Genomic DNA, 21613 nt, shown 5'->3' with positions numbered 1-21613 from the left:
AATGTGAAATGAGGTGGAAAATCCTCATTTCACGACAGGAAGGACAAATATTGACACAAAGTTAATATTTGTTAGGAGCCCTAGAAGCAACCTGAGTGCTAAAATCTCATATATATGTTTGTGTGTCTATGTGTGTGTGTGCGTGCATGTATATAATTAAATAATAAACTTCACTTGATGATAGGGGAACCTGCAGAAAGCAAAGTCTGCTCTCTGACGCTGAGGAAATAGCTGCAGAGGGTGAACACACAGTCCCCACGTGTTATTTCTCTCCCTTTCTTGCGCTGAGTAGGACATACACAGAGCATGTGCCCGTGCATGTACCTACCGCCCATGTGCCCTCTTCTTCTGCTGGGGTGCATGCAGCTCCTGGTGTGACATTCAGCCTCACCTGTGCACACATCGCTACAGATATGAACATCTTCTCCTTCTTTCCCACCCATTGGTAGGGTCCTCGGTTGACTCATGTATGCCAAGTGTGTCTTTCTCCCTGTCCCTCCCTTTTTTCCCCCCTCTCACACACGTGTATGTGCAAATGCACACACACGCATGCACGCACACACAAATAGGACCTGTTTAATCTAATTTCACCCATTGCGGGGGGATGCTTCTGGAATTTATCACTGTTACTGTTCATTGCCAATGTAAATAGCACATGTCAGCTCAATATTCAGTGGTCACTCAGTATTTATTAAGTCCTGTCCACTCTGGCCTTTTTTAGAGGAAAGCCCCGGGGCAGATTAGCTGCTGGCCCTGACACGCCGTGTCACTTATCTATTCTCATTGATTATGAGAGTCAGCTGTGGCCAGGACTCACTTTTTTCTTCTCCTCTCAGACCCCTCTTACAAGCACCCCTGCTTGGATTTTCATGAGGAAATAATCAGATTAGGGCTTCAGTGACGAGTTCATATGGAGTTCTCTTTCTCCAATGTGCTACTAACTGAATAAACGTGTTTTGTGGTAAATTGTAAATGACATTATGATTACTAAGGCCAGCATGGGTTTCATTTAAAAGTGATCGAAATTGCAGGCTGCAGAAATTGTGACTGGCAGATAAGGCCATTTGGAAGGAGACAAGCAACGATGCGTGTGTGTCCATGTGCACGTGTGTGTGCGCAGGAAACCCAGCAAACCCAGTTTGCAAGGCAGGCAGGGCAAAGGAAAGTCCTGGGAAATCACAAAACATCAGCAAACCCCATTTGTAGACAAGAGAAATATCAGCAGGGAGAGATGGGATGTTTCCGGGAGAGCAGACAATGAGATCTGTCAGCCTTCGTGGGCTGGCTGCCTGCCGCAGGGTGCATCCTCCTCGCGCCCCAGGACAATGCTGAACGTCTCCGTGTGCAGTGTTTCCACTTCTGCTTCTGAACGCAGTTGCCTCGCTCTCTCCCTTTGCCCCTAGCACATGCTGATAGCAAAATACTGACACTGATAAAGCAACAACAACAACAAAAAAACCCCAAAAAACCCAACACAACAAACTAAACCAAAAAAAGAAAAAAAAACACAAAAAAAATATGAAAAAGCAAGAAAAAGGGAAAGAAAATGGTAAACTGGTGTCTAAAAGTAGGGGGTTTTGCACAGATCCTGTCTCACTTGGCTGTTCCCACCGAACAGAGCTTGACATTTATGTAATTTCATTGCTTTCCTTGGCGATGTGCGGAGTGAGAGCTCATTCCGGGAAATGCTCACAGACCATAGTCTGCACATGAGGAATCCCCTTGAAATAAATAGTAGGTAAGCGTCCGCAGGATCCAGGCATTGAGGGGGAACTATAAGCAGAGCCCAAGATAATTTCTCATAGCTTGTTTCTTTTTCAGGAATCTGCTATTTCTTTCCAGCAGCGAGTTTCACATCGTGCTTCCTTGATAAGGAGAATGGTCTTTTAGTTATCAAAAAGTTTGTGACCCTCAAGGATGTTGCTGTCCCTTTCTTTTTACCATTAGCACCAGGCACTGCTGTTCTGCACACATGTCCCCGAAGCTGCTGAATGAGGAGTGCAGGGATCGTTTAGACATCGACCATGCTTTGCCTAACATGTTCGTGAGCACAGCTGACTGGGGAAGGATCAGGCTTGGTGAGGGAAGGAGGATTACAGCTGGCTACGGCAGCAAATTCCTCCTCTGATTTTATTTTGAAGAGAGGAAGGAAAAACAGAAACACGCATCTTTTCCTAAGATGCTCCAGGCAGAAATGTTTATGGTTTTGGTGCCTGTATCTGAACTCATTTACTTTTATTCTCTCTTTATATAAAATCAGTAATGATCTCATCATTACAGCCTGGGGCACAATTTCTCTCGTCTTAAAGCAGAGACCTACATTTGGTCAGATGGAGCATACCCTAACTCAGAAGACTGTATGGATTGCATCTCTTCAGTGTAGAGCGTCTGTAACAGGATCCTCTTGACTTGTCTCCACAAACACTTGGGATGGGATTTGGTGGCAAATCCTGACATACATGGAAGTGTCTTAGCTCCTGTTATATTCAGTGAAGGAATAATTCAAGTGTTATCAATTCAAGTGTTATCTACAGTGACTTTTGCACTCCTGTGGATTATGTGCCATATCTATAGATGATGTAGGTACCCAAAGAACTCCAGGTGACATTATGTACTTGTGTTTAAGTCACAGGATCCTACCTCTGGTCATTAAAGTTCAAGGATGATCCAGCTGAAAAAACAGGAGTATTTTAGGGTGAACTTTGTCACTTTCTAAACTGCTTTGTCTGTATTGATGGCTGAGGAATTCAAGGTGTTTCCGTTACCATAAATGTGCATCTAGTGTAATTTCAGGTGCTGTGGGGTGTCCCACCAGACCTCCAGCTGCACCCTTGAGGGACACAGGTCTTCTTATATCCTGTCACATGTATAAGATAACTCAGGGCATCCCATGTGATACTAGATGCCTGACTGTGGGCAAAAAATTTAAACTCCAGATCTCCACTGACTGCAATGGGACACCTGAAGCACATGTAAGGGTCCCAGTTATTTGTAGGTGTCTGAATCTGGTGCTTTCTTCTAGGTCTGAAAGTCAGTCAGATGGTTGACCACAGGAGTAGATTAATGATGTTCTGGTCCTTTCCCTTTTACTTGTTTGCAATACAATCCCTGTGAGTGGGATGAGATGCCTTTGAGTAGAGTTAAATTACCTTTCCAAAGACCTGCAGTCATGCCCTGATTTGTTACCCTGCTTCAGGCTTAGGACCAGAGAAATGTAGAAGACACAAGGACATAGGGACATAGTGCTGGGTCAGACCAAAGGTCCATCTAGAGAGCCTGCTCTTTCAACAGTGACCATAATTTGATATCTAGAAAGAATAAGGTAAGTGTATGTGATGTTTCTCTTTCATTATTAGCAGTCTTCGGCTAATTTTCAGCTCAAGGACATGCTGAGGTAGTTGCGGTTTCTACTTCTTTAGTATCCCTTAGTGTCCAGGCTTTTCTTAAGAATGTAAAATTTTAGTACCAGCAAAAATGACTTGGAGCACTGAATGGGAAAATAACCAGCCATACTACAAAATCCTGAGATGATGTCTGAAACAATTAATTTACTTTTTTTTTTTTCCCCCTATGTCCTTCTGTTCTTTTCTAGGAATTTACAGAGATGACAGCATGTGCATCTTCAAGCCCTCAGTACAAGGCTACTTCTGCAAACAGGCAGATCATGCACTTGTCATCCTAGAAAACTTGGACCCCGGTATGAGCAGCCAGAGGCTGTTTCCAGTGGTAGTAATGACTGACAGCTTTATGGACACCTTCAGTGATGTGACTCCACACACACTGTGTAATCCTGAAGAGCATCGTTCTACTTTCTTTTCTGTGTTGCCATCCACCAAACTCACTACAGTTTGCTTCCCAGACGTAGCCCCTCTGACTTTCAGACTCTACCTCCTCAGTGGCCGAAATGCAACCAGACTTCCCCTAGCTATATTTTACAATGAACCACTCAGCCTTCGTGTTTTCATTCAAGGGAAATATGTCTCTCCAACCCCATCTTCTTTTTCAACGAACGAAGGGGCAGGAACCAATTACTTTAGCTTTGAGGACAATCTTCTCTATGTTATGCTCCATGAGAAGGAACCTGTTGAAATAGTTGCTGACCTTTCCCTTCTTGTAGCTTTCACTGTAACTGAGGCTGTTGGGGAAGAGGTTGAGGCACGTATAATACGTCGATTAGCTGATTTCTTGAGGATTGGTCATGACCAAGTCAGAGCAGTGTATCATGTGCTGGGAGGTGAAAGCATGTTGAAAGTGATTTCGGCCAATGCTAGCAAAAAGAAATATCACTGCCCTAACATGGCATTTTGCACAGCCTTTCACAGCAGGTATGGCTCAGAGAAAACGGGGAGAGGACCAGTGAGCACCCGAGCTCTGCAGCCATCTGATGCAGCTGGTCCATCAAGAGTGCTGATCATTGAATTTGGTGACCCACCAGGCCATCCAAGAAATGAGTCAACAAATGACATCTTAAAGACTTTGGCCAGAACGATTATCAACACTCATCAGACTGGAGACCTCCAGAAAGGCCTTGGCTTGCCTATTGATACCTTGATGGTGACTCAGTCTGCCTTACTCTTTCCAGCAGAAGCTAACAATAGGTAAGTATCAAACGCAGTATCAGCAGATACTGATTTAAGTGCAGTGAGATTTGATCACTTGATCTACCTATTAAGCTAGGGAGCAAGTTCTCCATTGACTGAAATATGACTAACCATGCTGAAACAAGTTTCCCTGGCAGAGCTATGCCCAAGTACAAGCTGGACTCGAGAGTATGAATCTGTTGGTGCTCATGAATCTGTAGTGCAGAGATGTCCATGATGCTTTAAACCAGGAACACAGTTCCTGGAAGTCTGCCTTGAAACTGTCAGGTACTGGGTAAAGTCAATGTTTCTAAAGAAGTTCAGACTATGACAGATCTTAAATTTTAAACAATTAAGTCTATGAATGTTTATAAATTGATGTAGCACCAGAGATGCATTATTAACGATGGGTTGTTGCCTTAACTAACGTGTAGGTCTAAGCCTTGATTCATATACTTTTAAAATTTAAGGCCAGAAAAGACCATTTAATCTTATTCTTCAGTCTCCTGCATGATACAAGCCACTGCTCTTCACTTTGATACCTCAGCATTGACCTTTCTTTTTGGCTAAAATTCTAGAAAACCATCTGGTCTTGAAGATACCAGACACATCCAATACTACCTGAATGTGTGCCTAGACATTGGATGCTATCTTTGTTTTTGCTGTCACAAGTACTTGGCCACTTTCTCTTGTCAGCCTCTCTCTTCAGCTTCCCATGAGAGTTTCGTGTTCTTTCCTTCACTGTTACGTCAGTGAGTTTCTGGGCATTGATTCTTCTTCCTTCTCCAGATACCTCCAGAGTAATCAAATCACTTAGCTGTCTGCTTTTTAATAAATTGAAAGGTTTGAGTTCTGGTGAGTGTTTGTTTCCTTCTCTGTCTCTGTTTTCTAAATCCTTTTTGAAATGTGCATGTCTGAAAAGCCAACAGTTTTTCTTTAGGGTGTATTACCCACTGGATACCTTTAAGATTCAGCTGGAAGCTGAACAGGCTGCTGGGCCACCTTGCCTAGACCGTGCTTTTGCCAAGAAAGGTTGGATCAGATGATCCTTGAGGTCCCTTCCAAGCTGGTATTCTGCTGTTCTCTGAGTCTATGATACCAATGCCATATGCAAAGGTAGCATTAAATCCCATTTTCTACTGGAAGAATTCAATGATCCCATTAGCCCATTTTTCCACAGAAATAGGTGAGCTCCGTCATCTGTTTGCTCATGATATTCTGTAATTCCTTTTCAGTTCTAACTTTCCAGGACCCAATCCACTCTGTTTATTTGCCCAGATCCTACATAACACATGGTCTAGGTGCCCATGTTTGACTTTTCCTTCCATAATTTATCAGCTGACCGATCCTTCCTTGCATTCTGTCAGCACTGGATTTATATTTGTTTCTCGATGCAGATATAGCATCAGGCCTGCAGCTGATTTTCACAGAACACAGGATGCTCCTTTATAATGATTTCCCAGTGGGAGTTACCTTTTGAGCTCCTCAGTTACCTATTTCTTGGTCAAATTTGTATATACTCATTTTTTTATTAATATTCTGTACCAAGACTCACTTTTCAAAGGCCATAATTTTTCTACTGCTCCACAGCAACAAACAGCTCTTTCTGTCCCTCCTTCCTCTGTCCCATCTTGCTCTTTTCAGCCTCTTGCAGCCGCTATTTGCACGGCCCAGATGGCAGCCCTTATCTGCAGAGAAGGCTGTGAGGAGCCAGGCTGGGAAGGGAGCAGACAGCAGTGTATTTCAGCCTCAGATCCCGAATCTGTATTAAAAGCATATGGGAAATATGAAAAAGGTAATATCCCATCTGTTTTTAATAGGGGACATGGGATTTGATGTTTGGCAACCTTAGTGTGTACTCTCTTGATATTGCATAATGTTATTTTTTGATGTTGTGCACTACTGAGCCTTACCCAAGTATAAGCATATTCCATCTATACAAAAAAGAAATTGGATTTGTCTAAGACTTGCTTTCTCTAATTAATACCATATCCTGAACATTTAGCACTGACCTCCGTACCATCCTGATGTCTGTTGGCTGCTGGTGATGCAAACTACTATTCACATGCTTAACTTTTCCACTAGGCACTGTGTGGCTTATGGTAGTGAAGCACGCATACTAAGGGCACTGGTCTGTGACCATAGGAATCTTCGATTTTGTTGTTTGGTTTTGGTTTGTTGGTCCGGGGTGGGGGGGGGTGTAGCGGGGCGGGGGGGGGGGGCGGAGGGGATGTTGAAGTGGTGTAGTATTAAGCACAGTGGGAAATTATTAGTTGCAAGATCAGGACCAAACTCTCTTCAGAGAGAATTTTTTTATCAGCAGAACTAACATCACTACGGTCAGGGTGGGTATTTGTGTTACGATGCCGGACACTGCAAAATGGGACAGAAAAAAAGTGTTGTGGGAAGTTTTACAGCCTGTGATAGGAAATGGCATCCTCTCTCTGTGCCATCCCAAGACATGCCATAGCTTGCAGAGTGTGACAGGTACAAGACCCCTCATTCAAGGGTGTGTGTTATTGATGATCAGAACAAAAGGAGCGACAATAGCTACCCTGTGGGAAAGGAACAAGGTAAAGATTTTGCCAGAACCCTATTCAATACCTATAGGTTCTTCAATGTATTGGTGTTACATCATGGAGTGGGGAAAGCAGGGATCACCTAAAGGAGAGAACCACCCTCGTCTCTCTGCCAGGGATGGAACCTTGTGGCTGCCTTTTTTTCAGGTGCAAATAGCATCTTCTCCACACTGGGGACTGCTCTCCCAGCTGAGGTTTGCCTTCCCATCTGTACATGCCCTGTGAAACCTGTTGAAGCAGCAAGAACCAGGAGAGGTCCTTAGGAAGGAGGCTGCTTTATTGTAAGGAAAAGAACAATGCTAGCTTAAAGCCATAGATTCACTGTCTCAGCAGGGAAAGACCTGGGATGTGTATTGAAAAGAATACCAACATCACCAGACCACCAACCAGCTCAGAGCTCACCCACCCTTAGTGCCTGGGCTCCTCTGCAGTGATATTTATTGCTGCCCATCAGTCATAGCTTTTCTGGAATTACTCATGGCTGACATTTCTGATGCAATAAGGCCACAGATAACAGGCAAAATGAAATCAGGGTTTTCCTGTTGGGACATGTAGTAACCCCACTGTCTATCTGTCTCTCTTTAGGCAGTACATGCTGGCACAGGCAAAGAGAATGGGTCTGGGGTTACAGATCAAGTTAAATATTCCTGTGTATTTTTTCTGTGGAAGGAAAACAGAAATATTTTCGCCCCTGAGTAGTGCAAAAAACAGTCGGGCTGTCAGATATACACAGAACCTGCACTCCTGCTGGGCCTTGTGGTTTCAGACTAGTGGCTTCTTTTGCATCAAGACAACAATAAAAAGATCTTTGATGAGCAGAGACTGGGTGTTCATCTTTGCAGCCCAGGACAGTGAAGCTGAAGGGAGCCTGAGGAACTTGTGTGGTTGGCTAGCAAGGCAATAAAGTCTGTATATCACATTGTCAAGCCCTAAAAAAAAAAAAAAAAAAAAGACTTATCTGTTATTCTGTTATGATTTAAAATGATATTTTACATGATTTTAATTTAACTCCTTTGTTAGGGTCACTTGCAGCATGGCTCATTGGCTTGTCAAGGAAAGACAGAGGTGATTGCTGTGACTGCTGTGATTGCTGTGACTGCTATAGTCTTGCACAGCTGGAGAATCAGGGAGATGGTTATCAGGTAGTTTTATTTTCCTGTGAATGTGTATTTTCCTGTGAATGTCTGTGTATTAATATATACTGCAAGGTATTTACAGACAGAAATCTCTGTTTTGCAAAGTTTGTCTAATATCAATATGAATATAAAAGCGAAAGAACGAGAGCACAAGAAGAAAGGTGTGTGTGTTTGTGTGGGTATCTATACAAAATCAGAAATATAAAGACAGTCATCCAGAAGCCACTTAGTCCATATCCCCACACTAAAGCAGGGCACTTTGCTCCTTCTTGATGGACCTTTAACCCGCCACAAACTTAAATTTGCAGACATTAATCTTTCTTTATTAAAAACAAGGTTTGGGGCAGTGTGTGAAAACCAGTGTGAGTGCAGGCAATAACAGTGTTTGAGACTCATAGCAAGCAAAAAAAGTGAAGCAAATCATTAAAGAGCTGCTCATTCAGACAGCAAAACCCATGCAGAGAACTAAATGTGAAAGTACAACTAATCCACTATGTCACGTGGCATATACACATGCAAGCAGGGTTACAGGGCCAAACTAGATTAATTCTGACTCATCCTAACTCCAAAATGCTTGGGTTTGGTAACCTTCATGCAGGTTTCAGGCAGGCTGCTGTATGGAATTGCACAGAGTTCTAAAAAATGGGAGATGATGACTTTTTTCCTGTGCAGGGATCCAGCTTCTCCAGTGGGTAGGCAAAGGCAGAACGCTAAAAATCCTGACCTCGATGCTGCAGCTATTGCAGCACTTCAGGCTCTACGAAGGTTTTATCTACCACACAAGCCCTGAAGCGAAGATGTAGAAAAGGTGATACTCGGGACCTTAAACTGTAAGCTTAAAATCTCCTTAAAATTAAGCTTACATAATTGTAAGTCAGATGTTCATAGGGACGCTATAGAGGGCATATGCTTGCATAGCATGTGGCACTCTGTTGATATTTGAACAAGACAAACTCAGTGCAAGTAGATACAAGGAAGGACATTTAAGATGATCATGGAACTGGAGTGTAATATCATCATAAAAGATACCATAAAAGATGTAAGAAATAGAATCATAGATATATAGAATAATTTAGTAAAGAGTTTGGTTTGTTTAACTTGTCAAAACAAGGCTGAGGGGAGATACCATCCTATTTGTGAAAATAGGTTGGGAGAGTAAATACCAGAGAGGAAGTTCTAGACACTAATGGACAATGACAATACAGGAACAAAAAGGTATCAAGTATTAAGAGGTGAATTTGCATTTAAAGATAGAAGAAGGTTTATCCTCAGAGAATAAAAGGGAAGAACCTTGCAACAGAACTGGAACACCATTTCCCATTCAACGTTACCCTATTTTCCTGATTATTATTAATTTTTTTCTCATGTGGCCAAAGCTATATTCTATTTTTTTTTCTTTTTTATTATTAGTTTGGGAATAGTTGAAGCCCATTTTTGTCCAACATCTCACTTAACAGTCTAGTAAAATTGTGGAAAAGTACACATAAATAATCCAGAAGGCTTCTAGTCAGAGAAGTAGAATTCTGTAATTGGCTATTTATAGGAGCAATGGGATAAGAAACTTCATGAGAATCAAGTGGAGGCTAATACATGTATAAAGTGTCATGTCACAGAAAACTGTGATCATATTGCACTTTAGGAATCAGGGTGAATTTCACTATTTTGTTCTCAATTCACAAGTCTTTTCAAATTGGGAAACTGAGTCATTGTGGGATCTGTCAGCAAGAGGTCATCGTGAACTCAGACTCAGACACATCTTCCTGCAATGGAGATGGTGGCAATAGAGGCTTGTATGTGAAAAGAGTTTGCATGAAGACATTCTGGGTCCCAGAGGTGAAGATTTTTTATTACAAATGCTTCTGCTAATTTTTTGCTTCTGGTGGCATTTTTGGCAGAAAATTCAGGAAATGAAATTGGGCATCAAAACTGAACTGTCAGTAGCTTTGTGGTGTGGTGTCAGGAAGGCACAGTCATACCAGCGATGTTACATAAGGTCTTTGACTATGTAGATGTTTAGCTCCAGGTCTGCTATTTTGGCATTTTTCTTCAGAAAGGGGAAACTGAGGACATATCTTGTGGCCCCTCTCCATGGTTGGTAGAGGAATTAAATTGCAGCTTAAGCAGAAACACTTTTCATTCAGGGACTGTTTCAAATAAGCACAAAGTATACCTTGCAGAGCAGGTATACGAATTACTCCTGCAGGTTGAACATAGTGCCACAATATAGGTTACTGCTAATGACAGTGATGTCTGTTCATAAGACTGAATGTCTGTTTTTGAGGAGGGAAAAAACAAAACCAGTCAAAGTAGCCTGCCCCTTTATATATGAACCTTGTGTGAAGCCAGTATTTCCTTTGCAACTTTTCAAACAAATCTCCAAAATACCCTTCTATACAACAGCCATGGAGCTCATATTCCCACTGCAAATCAGAGGATAGTTTTTCACCACTGCTTGAATGGACAGGAACCCTTTTGGCAGTGTCACGGTTAAGATGTCTACCACCAGTCACCAATCCTCCAAGCTATGTTTCCAGTCTAAGCCTTACTTTGAACCTAAATTTATGTTAGTATTTATTATGCATGGTAAAACTATCTAAAAATTAGTCTGTATTACTGTCCTGGTTTAACCCAGGCTGGTAATGAAGCACCACGCAGCCACTCGCTCACTCCCCACTCACCCAGAGGGATGGGCAGGAGAGGTGGAAGTAAAACTCATGGAGATAAGAACAATTTAATAATTGAAATAGAATAAGAATGAAAGAACAATAATAACAGCTGTGATAGTAACAGTTCTAATGAAACGGGGAAGGGAAAGAACAACATCCAGAGGGAAAGGAAGAAAGGAACATGGGTGCACAACGCAACTGCTCACCCCGCACCGGCCGATGCCCAGCCAGTCCCTGAGCAACACCCTGCCCGCCCCAGCCAGCCCCTGGGTGTCTATAGCAGGCACGACGCCCCATGGTATGGAATACCGCTTCGGCTAGTGCGGGTCAGCTGCCCTGGCTGCATCCCCTCCCCATTCCTTGTGCCCCCCCAGCCTTTGCACTGACAAGGCCCGAGGAACTGAAAAGTCCTTGACTTAGTGAAAAATTACCCAGCAGCAGCTAAAAACATCACTGTGTTATCAACATTGTTCTCACATCAAAGCCAAAACACAGCACTGTACTAGCTCCCAAGAAGATAGTGAACTCCATCCCAGCTGAAACCAGGGCAATTACTCAAAGGTGACACCCATGAATTACAAGATTCAGGCAACTGGAAGTCCTACCCGCAGTATAACCGTGGTGGAAACCACTGCTTGCTCTGACAGTGGGCTTCCAAAACCCGAGTTGTTTCCTGTGTGGGAAGGGAGCAGGAGGTAGGAAAGGTGAGAGGACAGCAGGAGGAAGCAGAGGAGGAGGAAGATGGAGAGGTAGAAGAGAGTCAGGAAAAGGAGTGTGGGACTTTGCAGGTCTCTATCCCTCTCTAAGGAGGTATATACTGCCATATATTTCCCATGCCAGTGTGGGTCTTTGAAATCAAAGGGTTTGTGATACTAAATCTCAGTTACGAACGAAGAGGCTTAACTCAAGAGGAGCTTTTCCCAGTTCCTCAGTGTTGCTCAGAAGTTATGGCTGTTCAGACACATGCAGGGGAGCCAGGAGTTTCCTCATCGCCTTTCTCAGGCACTGGAAAGAGATCTGGTCCCAGTACCATCAAACAAAACCTGCCTTGTTTATATCACATATGGATCCATTTTCCCCCTTAACAATTAATGGAACCCACAGTAAAAGTGATGATTTACATGACACATGCACACAGCAGAGAGGAGCTGCCAGCGCCATGTCTCTGAGGGACTGATCCTTTCTTCACTCTGCTTTATTTAACATGTGAGCAGTGTCACCTCTATCAGCAGAGCTTGTCTGGCATGACATTCGAGTGAGTGATGGCCGTGACGGCTCCCAGGTCAGCTGTTCTGCTGTCGCACCACACTCCTGACCGGGGCTGCGTGTTGGATATGAAAGGGAGAAAAATTCTTTCACATGCTTTGTCAGCAGGAATCTGGCAAGCAAAAGGTTAAATGGCTTGGGGTGCTGGGTCTTTGTGGGGATGTGTGTGTGTATATATATATGTATATGTGTATATATACATATATACATATATATATACATATATATATATATATATATATGTATATATATATACACACACGCACGCACCTTGGTTTGGCTGTAGGACCTCATGCCCGCAGGCCACAGCCACATTATCATCTGGAAATTGGATAACGACAGCACAATGACAAATCCAGGTTGCTTGCAATAAGGTGCTAATCCCTTTGCTTTAATATCGGAGCAGCGTGTAATGATGTTTGGACATCACTCCAGTTTACTGACGACCCCACTGGGGCCGGCAATAGAAGCGTACAACTGTCTAACAAGCCATCAGGTGACCGCCGTCGTCAAAGCAACGGAGGATGCAATCTAATCTTCCCTCCATCCCTTCCAGCTCCCAATAAGGACCAGATTATAGAAGTGGCCCATCAATGCTTGGTAACTCGAATCAATTAACGTTAATTCGCACAATGCTATGATGTATTGTGATCACTTTCATTTCAGAGAAGGGGGAAGAAATTGCTATAATTCACCTAAAATGAGGTTGTCTATGGTGCTGAGGTATTAATTGGGTGTCCATATTAAATGGAAAAGGAGCACGGTAGTGAAGGAAAAGTGGATGAGTGACTCTCTTGGCTGCTATTGACCTATCAGAAGAAGACAGTGCCCTTTTCCTTTGCTTTTATCTATTACAGTTTTCCCTATTGCGTGTCAAGTTGATGTATTATAAAAAATTCATTTGGTGACCTTCCACCCCCCTAGCAGATTAAACAATTTCACTGGGATGGCATCATTAACAGGGCCTTGCATTTAATGATGATTTCTCTAAAAGGCCACGGAGATTCGATTTTAAGCTAACAGATTTATTGCACTATTATAACATATCGTAAAAAACTGTACCACCTACGGTCTGGTTTTAGGATAGAAACTGTTTAAGAGTTTATGTGAAGCTTAAAGTGGTATTACCTTGGGATATGCAGCAGCAGCAAAGCTCTGACCCCCGGCGGGATGCTGTTTACATTTAATAAAAGACATTTCTCCGACAGTAAACTTTGGGAGTGTGTTACGGAGGAGGCCTGGCTTAGCTCCTTGCTGCTAGCAGGTGGCTTTGTAAGTAGGGGTGTTTCAACACATCTGCAGCAATTAATGGCAGTCACTAATGAATCTGGAGGATGTTTCTCTCCTATCTGATACATCTGCTCTGTCCCTCTCCTTCTAAAGGCTCTTGCTGATCCCACCTCACCCTTGAGTGGATCCATTAAGTTCCTCCGGTCTCCCTATTTTTCTTTTTTCTGTAAACAGTGATAAGGTGTCTTATCACTCCAGACTGCAGGAATCTGGACTCTTCCAGCTGCATCCACCAGGCAGCTGCTTGCCTTCAGCTTTTGGTGCCACTGGGACTAAAAAGTGAAGGTTGTCTGAGCTCAGGGGAAAGACTGCCCTTACTGGGAAGACATGTCTCTGTGTTCCTGGATGGCTGTGTTCATGCTCTGTGACTATGCCTGATTTGTAAAATGGGGAAAAAAAAGTCCTGAAAGCTAGATTGAGAGCCATTTGGAGCTTGAACAGTCTCTAGCCAATGGAGAAATGGGAATCTGATGGTGGTAGTGCCCCAAAAAGCTTAATTTCAGAAGCTGGTGAAAAAGACTGGGTATTTTAATGAATACATACTCCAGGACAGTATGCACTGAACCTCTTCTTCAGAACTTGTTCAGTCTAACCATCTTACCTGATGCTTTCAACAGCTGTAAAATATCCAGCTTCTAACTAAAGCATCTTTGCTTTGTGAAAGGAAACCCTGACAATGATTAGATAAAGAGGCATAATTCTCTTGCTCAGCCTTGGCCACAAAGGCAATTCAGTTACTTGTTTCTTACCCAGGTCACCATCAATCTAGGCCCCCTTGCTACTTCTTCACACTGCTAGATCTCTTGTTAGCTCTCTGCCATCACACATCCACCTTAAAGGCAGTGGACGCACGGCTTCATGCAAAGCTCCCTGCTGATGCTAGCTAGAATGTGCATTTAGGTGCTTAGGTTTTTTAATTTTGGCCTTATTGACTCATCCTATGTGAAGGAAGGGAGACATCAGTGATGTCTGACACCATGGGTCCTGTTCAGTCCTCACAAGGAGGTCTGAGCATTATATATTTATTGTTTCTCTGTTCTCAAGGAAATCTGCAGCCTGCTTTCCACTGGAGTTTATTTCCTCTAGCTTTGACTTCTTTCTATAATATGGGAAAAGATGGCCATTGGTGGAAATAACTGTCATCCTTAGGAGAGCTTTTTTGCTTAAAGTGGTAATTACTTCAGGCTCATGGTCTTCTGCATGGTCCCATCTCTCTTTCCCTGTCTCTATTACTTAATGATAAAATCTGCAGGGGGAGACAAAGCCCTAACAGTGCAGCTGAGGGGGCACAGGTACCTGGTGTCTGGTTAACTTCATCACCACATGACATGAGAACGTACTTCTTACCCAAAGACGCAAAATTCCTCACAGCCCTTCCAGTGAATCTGTACCTACTTTGCCTCACACAAGTCCTCAGCTTGCCTATCTCCTGTCTTCACTACAGCATCTTCTTTCTTGTAGCCCGTCTTCACCAGCAATCACCATCTTTTCAAGAAAAAAAACAAAATGAAAAACCAAACAACAACAACAACAACAAAACCAACAACAACAAAAACAACACAAAAACCCCCTCCAAAAACCCACCCAAGTCTTTGGCTTGACCATGATGCATTTTGGCATATTATTTATTCTACAACTTCTTCTGAATCTCCTTCCTCTTCCAAGGACATACTGACGCCATAACACCAGCATTGCAGACATACCCAGACAACTGTTCAATTGGTTTCATTGTCTATGTTTGTTAGAAAATTAAATATGCCAGGAACTGTTCTCTGGCACCAAGGCCAATTGATATGGATCGGTCTGTGTCCACAGAATTAAATTCTCTCACCCACCATTTCAGGGTGGCCTCATCCAGACTGCCAAGTGAGAGTATTCTCTGACTGTATTAGCTCCCAGACCATTTGTCCTGGACTTTGCCGTTGGCCCTGGACCATAGTTTGTGATGGACTGATAGTTTAACAATAGAAGCGATCAAATGTCAGTGCCAAGGCTTGTTCTTTGGCATTATTTAGTTTTCTAGTATAGATGTATCCATCAACTTTAATGGACCCTTGACCTAGGCTCTTAGTCTAATCTCTTTCCCCTTGAAGTCAACTGATAATAGTAGCTATGATGATGATGATGATGATTACCATTACTATGCTACTGCTATATTAGTACTTTTATTATTACTGTTTATATTATTATTATTGCTGTTGTTTTGTTGATTCTGTTTTTATTGTAATGTCTATTGTAATTATAATTAAACTTACCAGCTTTCCTTGATTTCAGAGGGACCTCCTTCCCTCTGCCCCAGATCTCTCCACCTAGGTCTCAATCATGCCTTTATGCCTGCAGCAGACCCTTTACTTTCTCTGACCTCTAACATCCTCGCTACTAAAGAGCAGACACTTGCTTTCCTGCAGAGCCTCAACATGTTCAGCAGACATGCTTTGGCACTAATGGTGAAAGGATCTGGGTTCCCTGGTGTCCCTGCTGACTAAGGTATCACGACCAGCTGGCTGTGCCCACATTTAAAAGAGCTGCAAGACACTGAGCAATGGAGCCGCTCCCCATTGAGAGCTGTCAGCAGGGAATTGCAAACCAGCCTGCTCCTTCCCAGCACGAGACTTCAGGGTAGTGACAAAACAGCATGCTCTTCATGCCCATCACAGGGAAGGCAGGACTCCTCACTGCGGTCCTTGCTAGGCTACAGGCACGCTTGTCCGTCCCCACTTCCCAGTGGCAAAGCTATGCCAGGAAAACCTGTTTTCCTTCCAGCACAACTCACCAGGGGAGCAGGAGGCTGCTCCTCTCTCCTCCTCCTGCTCCTCACTGACACTGACAGCAGGAACACAACCGGCTGTGTGCAGGGCTGCACCCTAAGGCAGGGACTCCCTCACAGCAAGTCAGGTGGCACCACGTGGGATCTAAACACCATGCTCTGTGCTGTGTTAGCTGGATTCAAATCACCTGCAAAGAGACATTAATGTTTAAACATGCGTATATTGTTGGTTTGATTTGGTTTGTTTTCTTTGCCGCTGCTCACCCTAGGGAGTGGGAACTACTTTCTACACCCACATTTTACAGCAGCCTTCCTTTAAGTCTGAGATCTGAGTGCAGTTTTACCATGTAGGGTGTGGGGGGTGGAGTTCAGGGCATTTCATGACAAATTTTTTCCTGTTTGTTGGTGGTTTTTAAAGAAGCTGGAGAGAGAGATAAAAATATTTTGGGCTTACAGAAGCCATGCCGAGACTGACCCAAACTTGTCTGGACTGAGCTGGAGCCAGGGAGCCCACAGACAGTGCAGAACTCTGCCATCAAAACAGGTGTGACTTGGTGTATTGTTCCTGCAGTGAGTTTCAGCCACAGTACTAGATGCGTACTGATGGAAGGAGCTGGATAAGAGTACAGACGAATGCATTGGTGCTGATGACATGTATTTCAAACATAACACTGCCTTTCAGACTCTTCTGCTCACAAAAAAGGAAAAGAACCAGGGTAACAACTGAAACTTAAATCCCTGAGCTCAGTCTTCAGACTGCAGGTATCCTTAAAGCCTTAAGCTGATCTTCCCAGTGTCTGTGGTTTGGACCAGTATTTCCCATCAACTGCAGTATAAACAGTTTCTGGTTTGTAATGCATATAACACCCTGAAAATAAAACCCTAAAAACCAGAACCCAAACCAGAAAACTAAGTTAAACCAAAGGAAACTTAGGCTCCATTTATCTTCTGTTTGTAAACACCTTTAAGCAAAAACTCGAGATGAATGAATAGCGTTTCTACTTTCATTTCAAGACAATACCAAACCCCCAGCCGCTTCACTGCAATTGCAGATTAGAGGGTTTTATATATATATAAATTATATATATATGAGAGATACCAAATGACACAAAGCACTGGGAGGGGGAATGAAATGATATAGGCTCAGAATAAAGTGTTGATTCTTTATTCAAATGCAAAAGCCCTCTCCTGGGATGCTCTAATTTAAATTTCAGTCTTGGAAAAACCAATGCCTTTCAATGGGGTGTCTGTATACTGCTATATTCCAGCATGCAGACTTTGCAGATAATGAAGGGTAAGAACACAGGTGTGGCAGGATAAAGAAATACAATAAAGCCCTGTAAGTGCTGTGCTTGGGTAGTGGAACTGAAACTTTGTTCTTAGAGGAGATCAGTGGTGTTAACTGGAAATCTTTCTGCCGGACAGGAGGCATTTGCAGCCTTCACTGTTATCAGTGCACTGCAATGAAGACTTTGGGGTTTTATGAATCCATAAAATCCTTGTCTCTGCCACATACTTCCAATGTAATAGTGAGGATAAAATTAACTTATTTTGTTCTTTTCTCACCTTTCCATCTGTAACCCAGGGATTAAAACAAAAGGATTTTTCATTACCTAGGTGCTGCTGTCTGCTTGAAGTGATGCCTGCTTCATATTTCCATACATACTGCTCTCACCCAAGGAATCAAAGTGCTATGATAAGATAAATCAGTATTGTTTGGTGTAGTGCTCCCTCCCATTCCTAACAAACACCTGCCTTACTAAAGTAGAAAATCTCCTGAACAGAAAGTAAAATGTCATTCCTAGGTCGGGTGTGAAGTATCTCTGGGACTAGCACTGGGTGTTTTCGTAACATTAATTTTCTGATTTTTTTTTGCCCCACATTCCTTTTCATGTGAAAGAAATGGAAGCAGACAACATCCGGAAACATGCTTGTACGTGAGACCTTACAACATCTCAGTTCAGGTGCAGCCCTCAGACGGAGAAATCGAGAAGCAGCTTCCTGTACAGCCAAAAATCATTTTCCTGGACAAGAAGGTAGGATCTGCCCCTCTGTGGATGGATGCTTCTATTAAATCTACACAATTTTGACATTTCCAAGCAATCCAAAAGCTATGAGACAGACCTACATATGGTATAGGACAGCTCTATAAATAAACAGTCTTTGGCATTCTGGGAACATCTTCCAGGATGGTCTCTGTTCACATTTCTCAGCTTTTTTTCTGCGATTCTTAGATTCATGCTGTAGAAATCATTGTGTGCAGTTTTCTGATTTCACCTTCTAAAGTTTAGAGGATATCATCAAGGAATGTAGAAACAGCAACACAATCATGAAGGCTGGCAATATCAGGTATAATGAGGGGTCCTGTACTGCCCAAGCCAGTCCACAGCATGCAGAGCAGTACTGTATAGAGAACACCGTGTTTAAAACAAGCTTGGACTTCTATGTGATGTGCTTTAGCACTGCCAGAGGTGGTAACACAAGTCCTGGAAGCAGCAGACTAGGTCCAATGAGTCCTTAGATGTTGGTGGGTCTTTGTACTAGATTCCGATGAAATCTGCATAGCATGTCTTTGTGCTATGTTTCTATTTTCTTTATATTTTCATGTCCTCTTCACAGTTTTCTGGCTATTTTCTATTATGGAGTCATTCCCATTTTGCTGGCCAGGCAAAAGTATAGCTGCAGAATAACTAATCCCAGGAACGACATTGTTACAGTGGTAACCCTAAAGCAAGGTGTCAAATCTAGGCTTGGGCAGCTTTGTGGGCATTATTTCTGGATACAAAGTTGCTTTACAGTAAAACCAGATCAATAGCCATTAGTCATGAGACTGATTTTACAACTTTGAGGCATAAAACTTTCAGCTTCTTTCTGTCTCAGCTCCATTCCCTGCACACAGGCATTTTGTTGCATTGTAGGCCATGGGAGATGTTATTTGGCCTCCAGCTTCTGCAGGAAGGTAAGACCTTTCCACAAGACAACTCCACTGGATGTCATAGTTGGCTACCTGAAATGCCACACAAAACTTACATCTAGGCAATAGAATCTTCCCTGGAGTTTTATGTCCTTATTCAGACATGTTTCAGATTTGCCACTGGACTTGAGAACTGGTAGCTCCCTCAAAAAATAAAGAAACCTGAAAGCTAATGGTCTTATATACACATAGCCTATGAAGTCCAGAGCCTGAATCTACTATGGCTGGATAATTTAGGTGTCAGGATTGGTTTCTTTCACTGAGTTTACGAGGACTTTAATCCTCAGCCTGACTAAACAGAACAAACCTACTCAGTTTCCTTGAACCTGAGGAGGTTGTCCTGGGCAACCCCTTCTACGTGGCCCTGCTTCAGCAGAGGGTTGGACTAAATGACCTCCGGAGGTCCCATCCAACCTCAGCCATGCTGTGACTCTGTGAACTTAGATACTGTTGTGGTTTAACCCCAACTGGCAACTAAACACCACACAATCACTTGCCCACTTTCCCCCTCACTGCCCCACTGTCCACCAAGTGATGGGGAGGAGAATCCAGAGAAGGGTGAAACCTGAGGGTTGAGACAAGAACAATTTAATAATTGAAATAAAATAAAATAATACTACTAATAACAATAATAATAACAACAATTGCAATGAAAAGGAGGGAGAAGGGGCAAGGAATAAAATCCAAAGGGAAGGAGGGAAAAAAACCTAAGTGATGCACAATACAACCACTCACCACCCACTGACTGGTGCTCAGCCAGTCCCCGAGCAGGGGCCAGCAAGCCCCAGCCAGCTCCCCCCAGTTTATATACTAAGCATGACATTCTGCGGTGTGGAATATCCCTTTGGGGGGTTGGGATCAGCTGTCCTGGCTGTGTCCCCTCCCAGTTTCCCGTGCCCCTCCAGCCCTCTCACTGGCAGGGCCTGAGAAACTGAAAAGTCCTTGACTTATTAGAAACATTACCTGGTAACAACAAAAACCATCAGTGTGCTATCAACATTTTCCTCACACCAAATCCAAACCACAGCACTACAGCAGCTACTCAGAAGAAAAATAACTCCATTCCAGCCAAAACCAGGACAGATGCCACAGAAACCACAGTGTCAAAACCAGTTGCCTCTCCGAGGTGATGTGAACGTGACCCTAGATACTTCATGTGAAGCAGCAAACCTTGCCAGACTTTACTGAAACAGACCTGAAGCTTCAAGAACTGGTTCCTCTGAGCTTAAGCTCATTTTAAAGTGTTGTGGTGAGCTTTGTGACATCTCTAACAGACAAGTGACATGTAGAAGCAAACTACCCTCACACTGGTCATTAAAAAATTATTGCAGTTGTTAAAACCATCAAAACTTTCTTTCCTCTTGTTGAGGAGACAAGACCTTAATTCTTCTCTTTTGTTCTTCCTCCAAGGGTCAAAGAGTTGACAAACTGGGGCCTCCCTCCGAACCCTGGGTTGTATCAGCTCACCTCAAGGGATCCTCCAAGGCTGTGCTAAAAGGTTTGGATGTGTTTTCTTATAGGAAGGGTTATGGCAAAGCAGCTATGCAGAATGATGGTGATAAATTTAGGAGCTGTCCTTGTGAAATACTCAATTTGAAAACTTGTCTTTGTGCTGAAAAGGGGGTTGCAGTAGGAGTTTGGTGAACTGCCCAGTCATACGCCAAAGAAAGAGAAGTTTATACCAAATATTTTCATGCTCTGGCAACTTAAAGTGGTATATCTAGTAGTTCATCTTTCAAAGACACATCTTAGATAAACAAAAAAAAAAAAGAATGAAGGATTAGAAATCCTAATACTTGATTTTCAGCTAATGTTAATTGGGGCAATTTCCTTAGAATCAATGACATCCTGTTTGTCCCAGCAAAGGATCTGGCCAAGTACAGAGAAAAACAACTGCCCAGTGTTTGCAATTAGCATACTTTAAAGTAAAATGCTTGTCACAAGGGATCAAAATGCTTCCCTTCTGGTCTTCATCTGCCGAAAGATCTGAACTCATGGTTAACTTTAAGGCTGTATTTCCCTTGAGGTTGTTGTGGCTATGAACATGCTTAGATATAGAACTTTGTTTAAGTACAGTGCTAAACTAAAATCCTGTAGACCGATCATATGCTTGTAAACTAGAAAGTGGAAATAATATTGATTATAAAGCATCTTAATTTTCATTGCTAACATCTCTAAATGTAAGCAAAAAACACACACATTGAAAAGTGAGTCTTCCTACTACTACAATAAAGTATTTTGTTGGCAGTAAAGCCATTTGTGTGTTAGCTTTGTCTTGGAAAGTTCATATTTGGAGAAGATAAGTGGTAATCATGCTGTAGATCAGAGCTTCTCACACTTTTAGTCTGTGTTTCT

At 42.8% G+C, this 21613-nt stretch overlaps 1 protein-coding gene across 1 annotated transcript in view; it reads left to right on the top strand.

Annotated features, from left to right (window-relative positions):
• The window catches only part of PKHD1 (PKHD1 ciliary IPT domain containing fibrocystin/polyductin), a 279722-nt gene that overhangs the window by 241630 nt on the left and 16479 nt on the right, over window positions 1-21613 (top strand). The window contains exons 61-63 of the mRNA XM_027789196.2: window positions 3593-4598; window positions 18185-18320; window positions 20669-20756. Coding sequence (XP_027644997.2) covers window positions 3593-4598; window positions 18185-18320; window positions 20669-20756 — 1230 coding nt within the window. The remainder of the gene's footprint in view (window positions 1-3592; window positions 4599-18184; window positions 18321-20668; window positions 20757-21613) is intronic.

The sequence above is a fragment of the Falco peregrinus genome, chromosome 7, assembly GCF_023634155.1.
Source record: "Falco peregrinus isolate bFalPer1 chromosome 7, bFalPer1.pri, whole genome shotgun sequence".
In the NCBI taxonomy this organism is placed as follows: Eukaryota; Metazoa; Chordata; class Aves; order Falconiformes; family Falconidae; genus Falco; species Falco peregrinus.
This window is presented reverse-complemented; position numbering and strand designations above follow the sequence as displayed.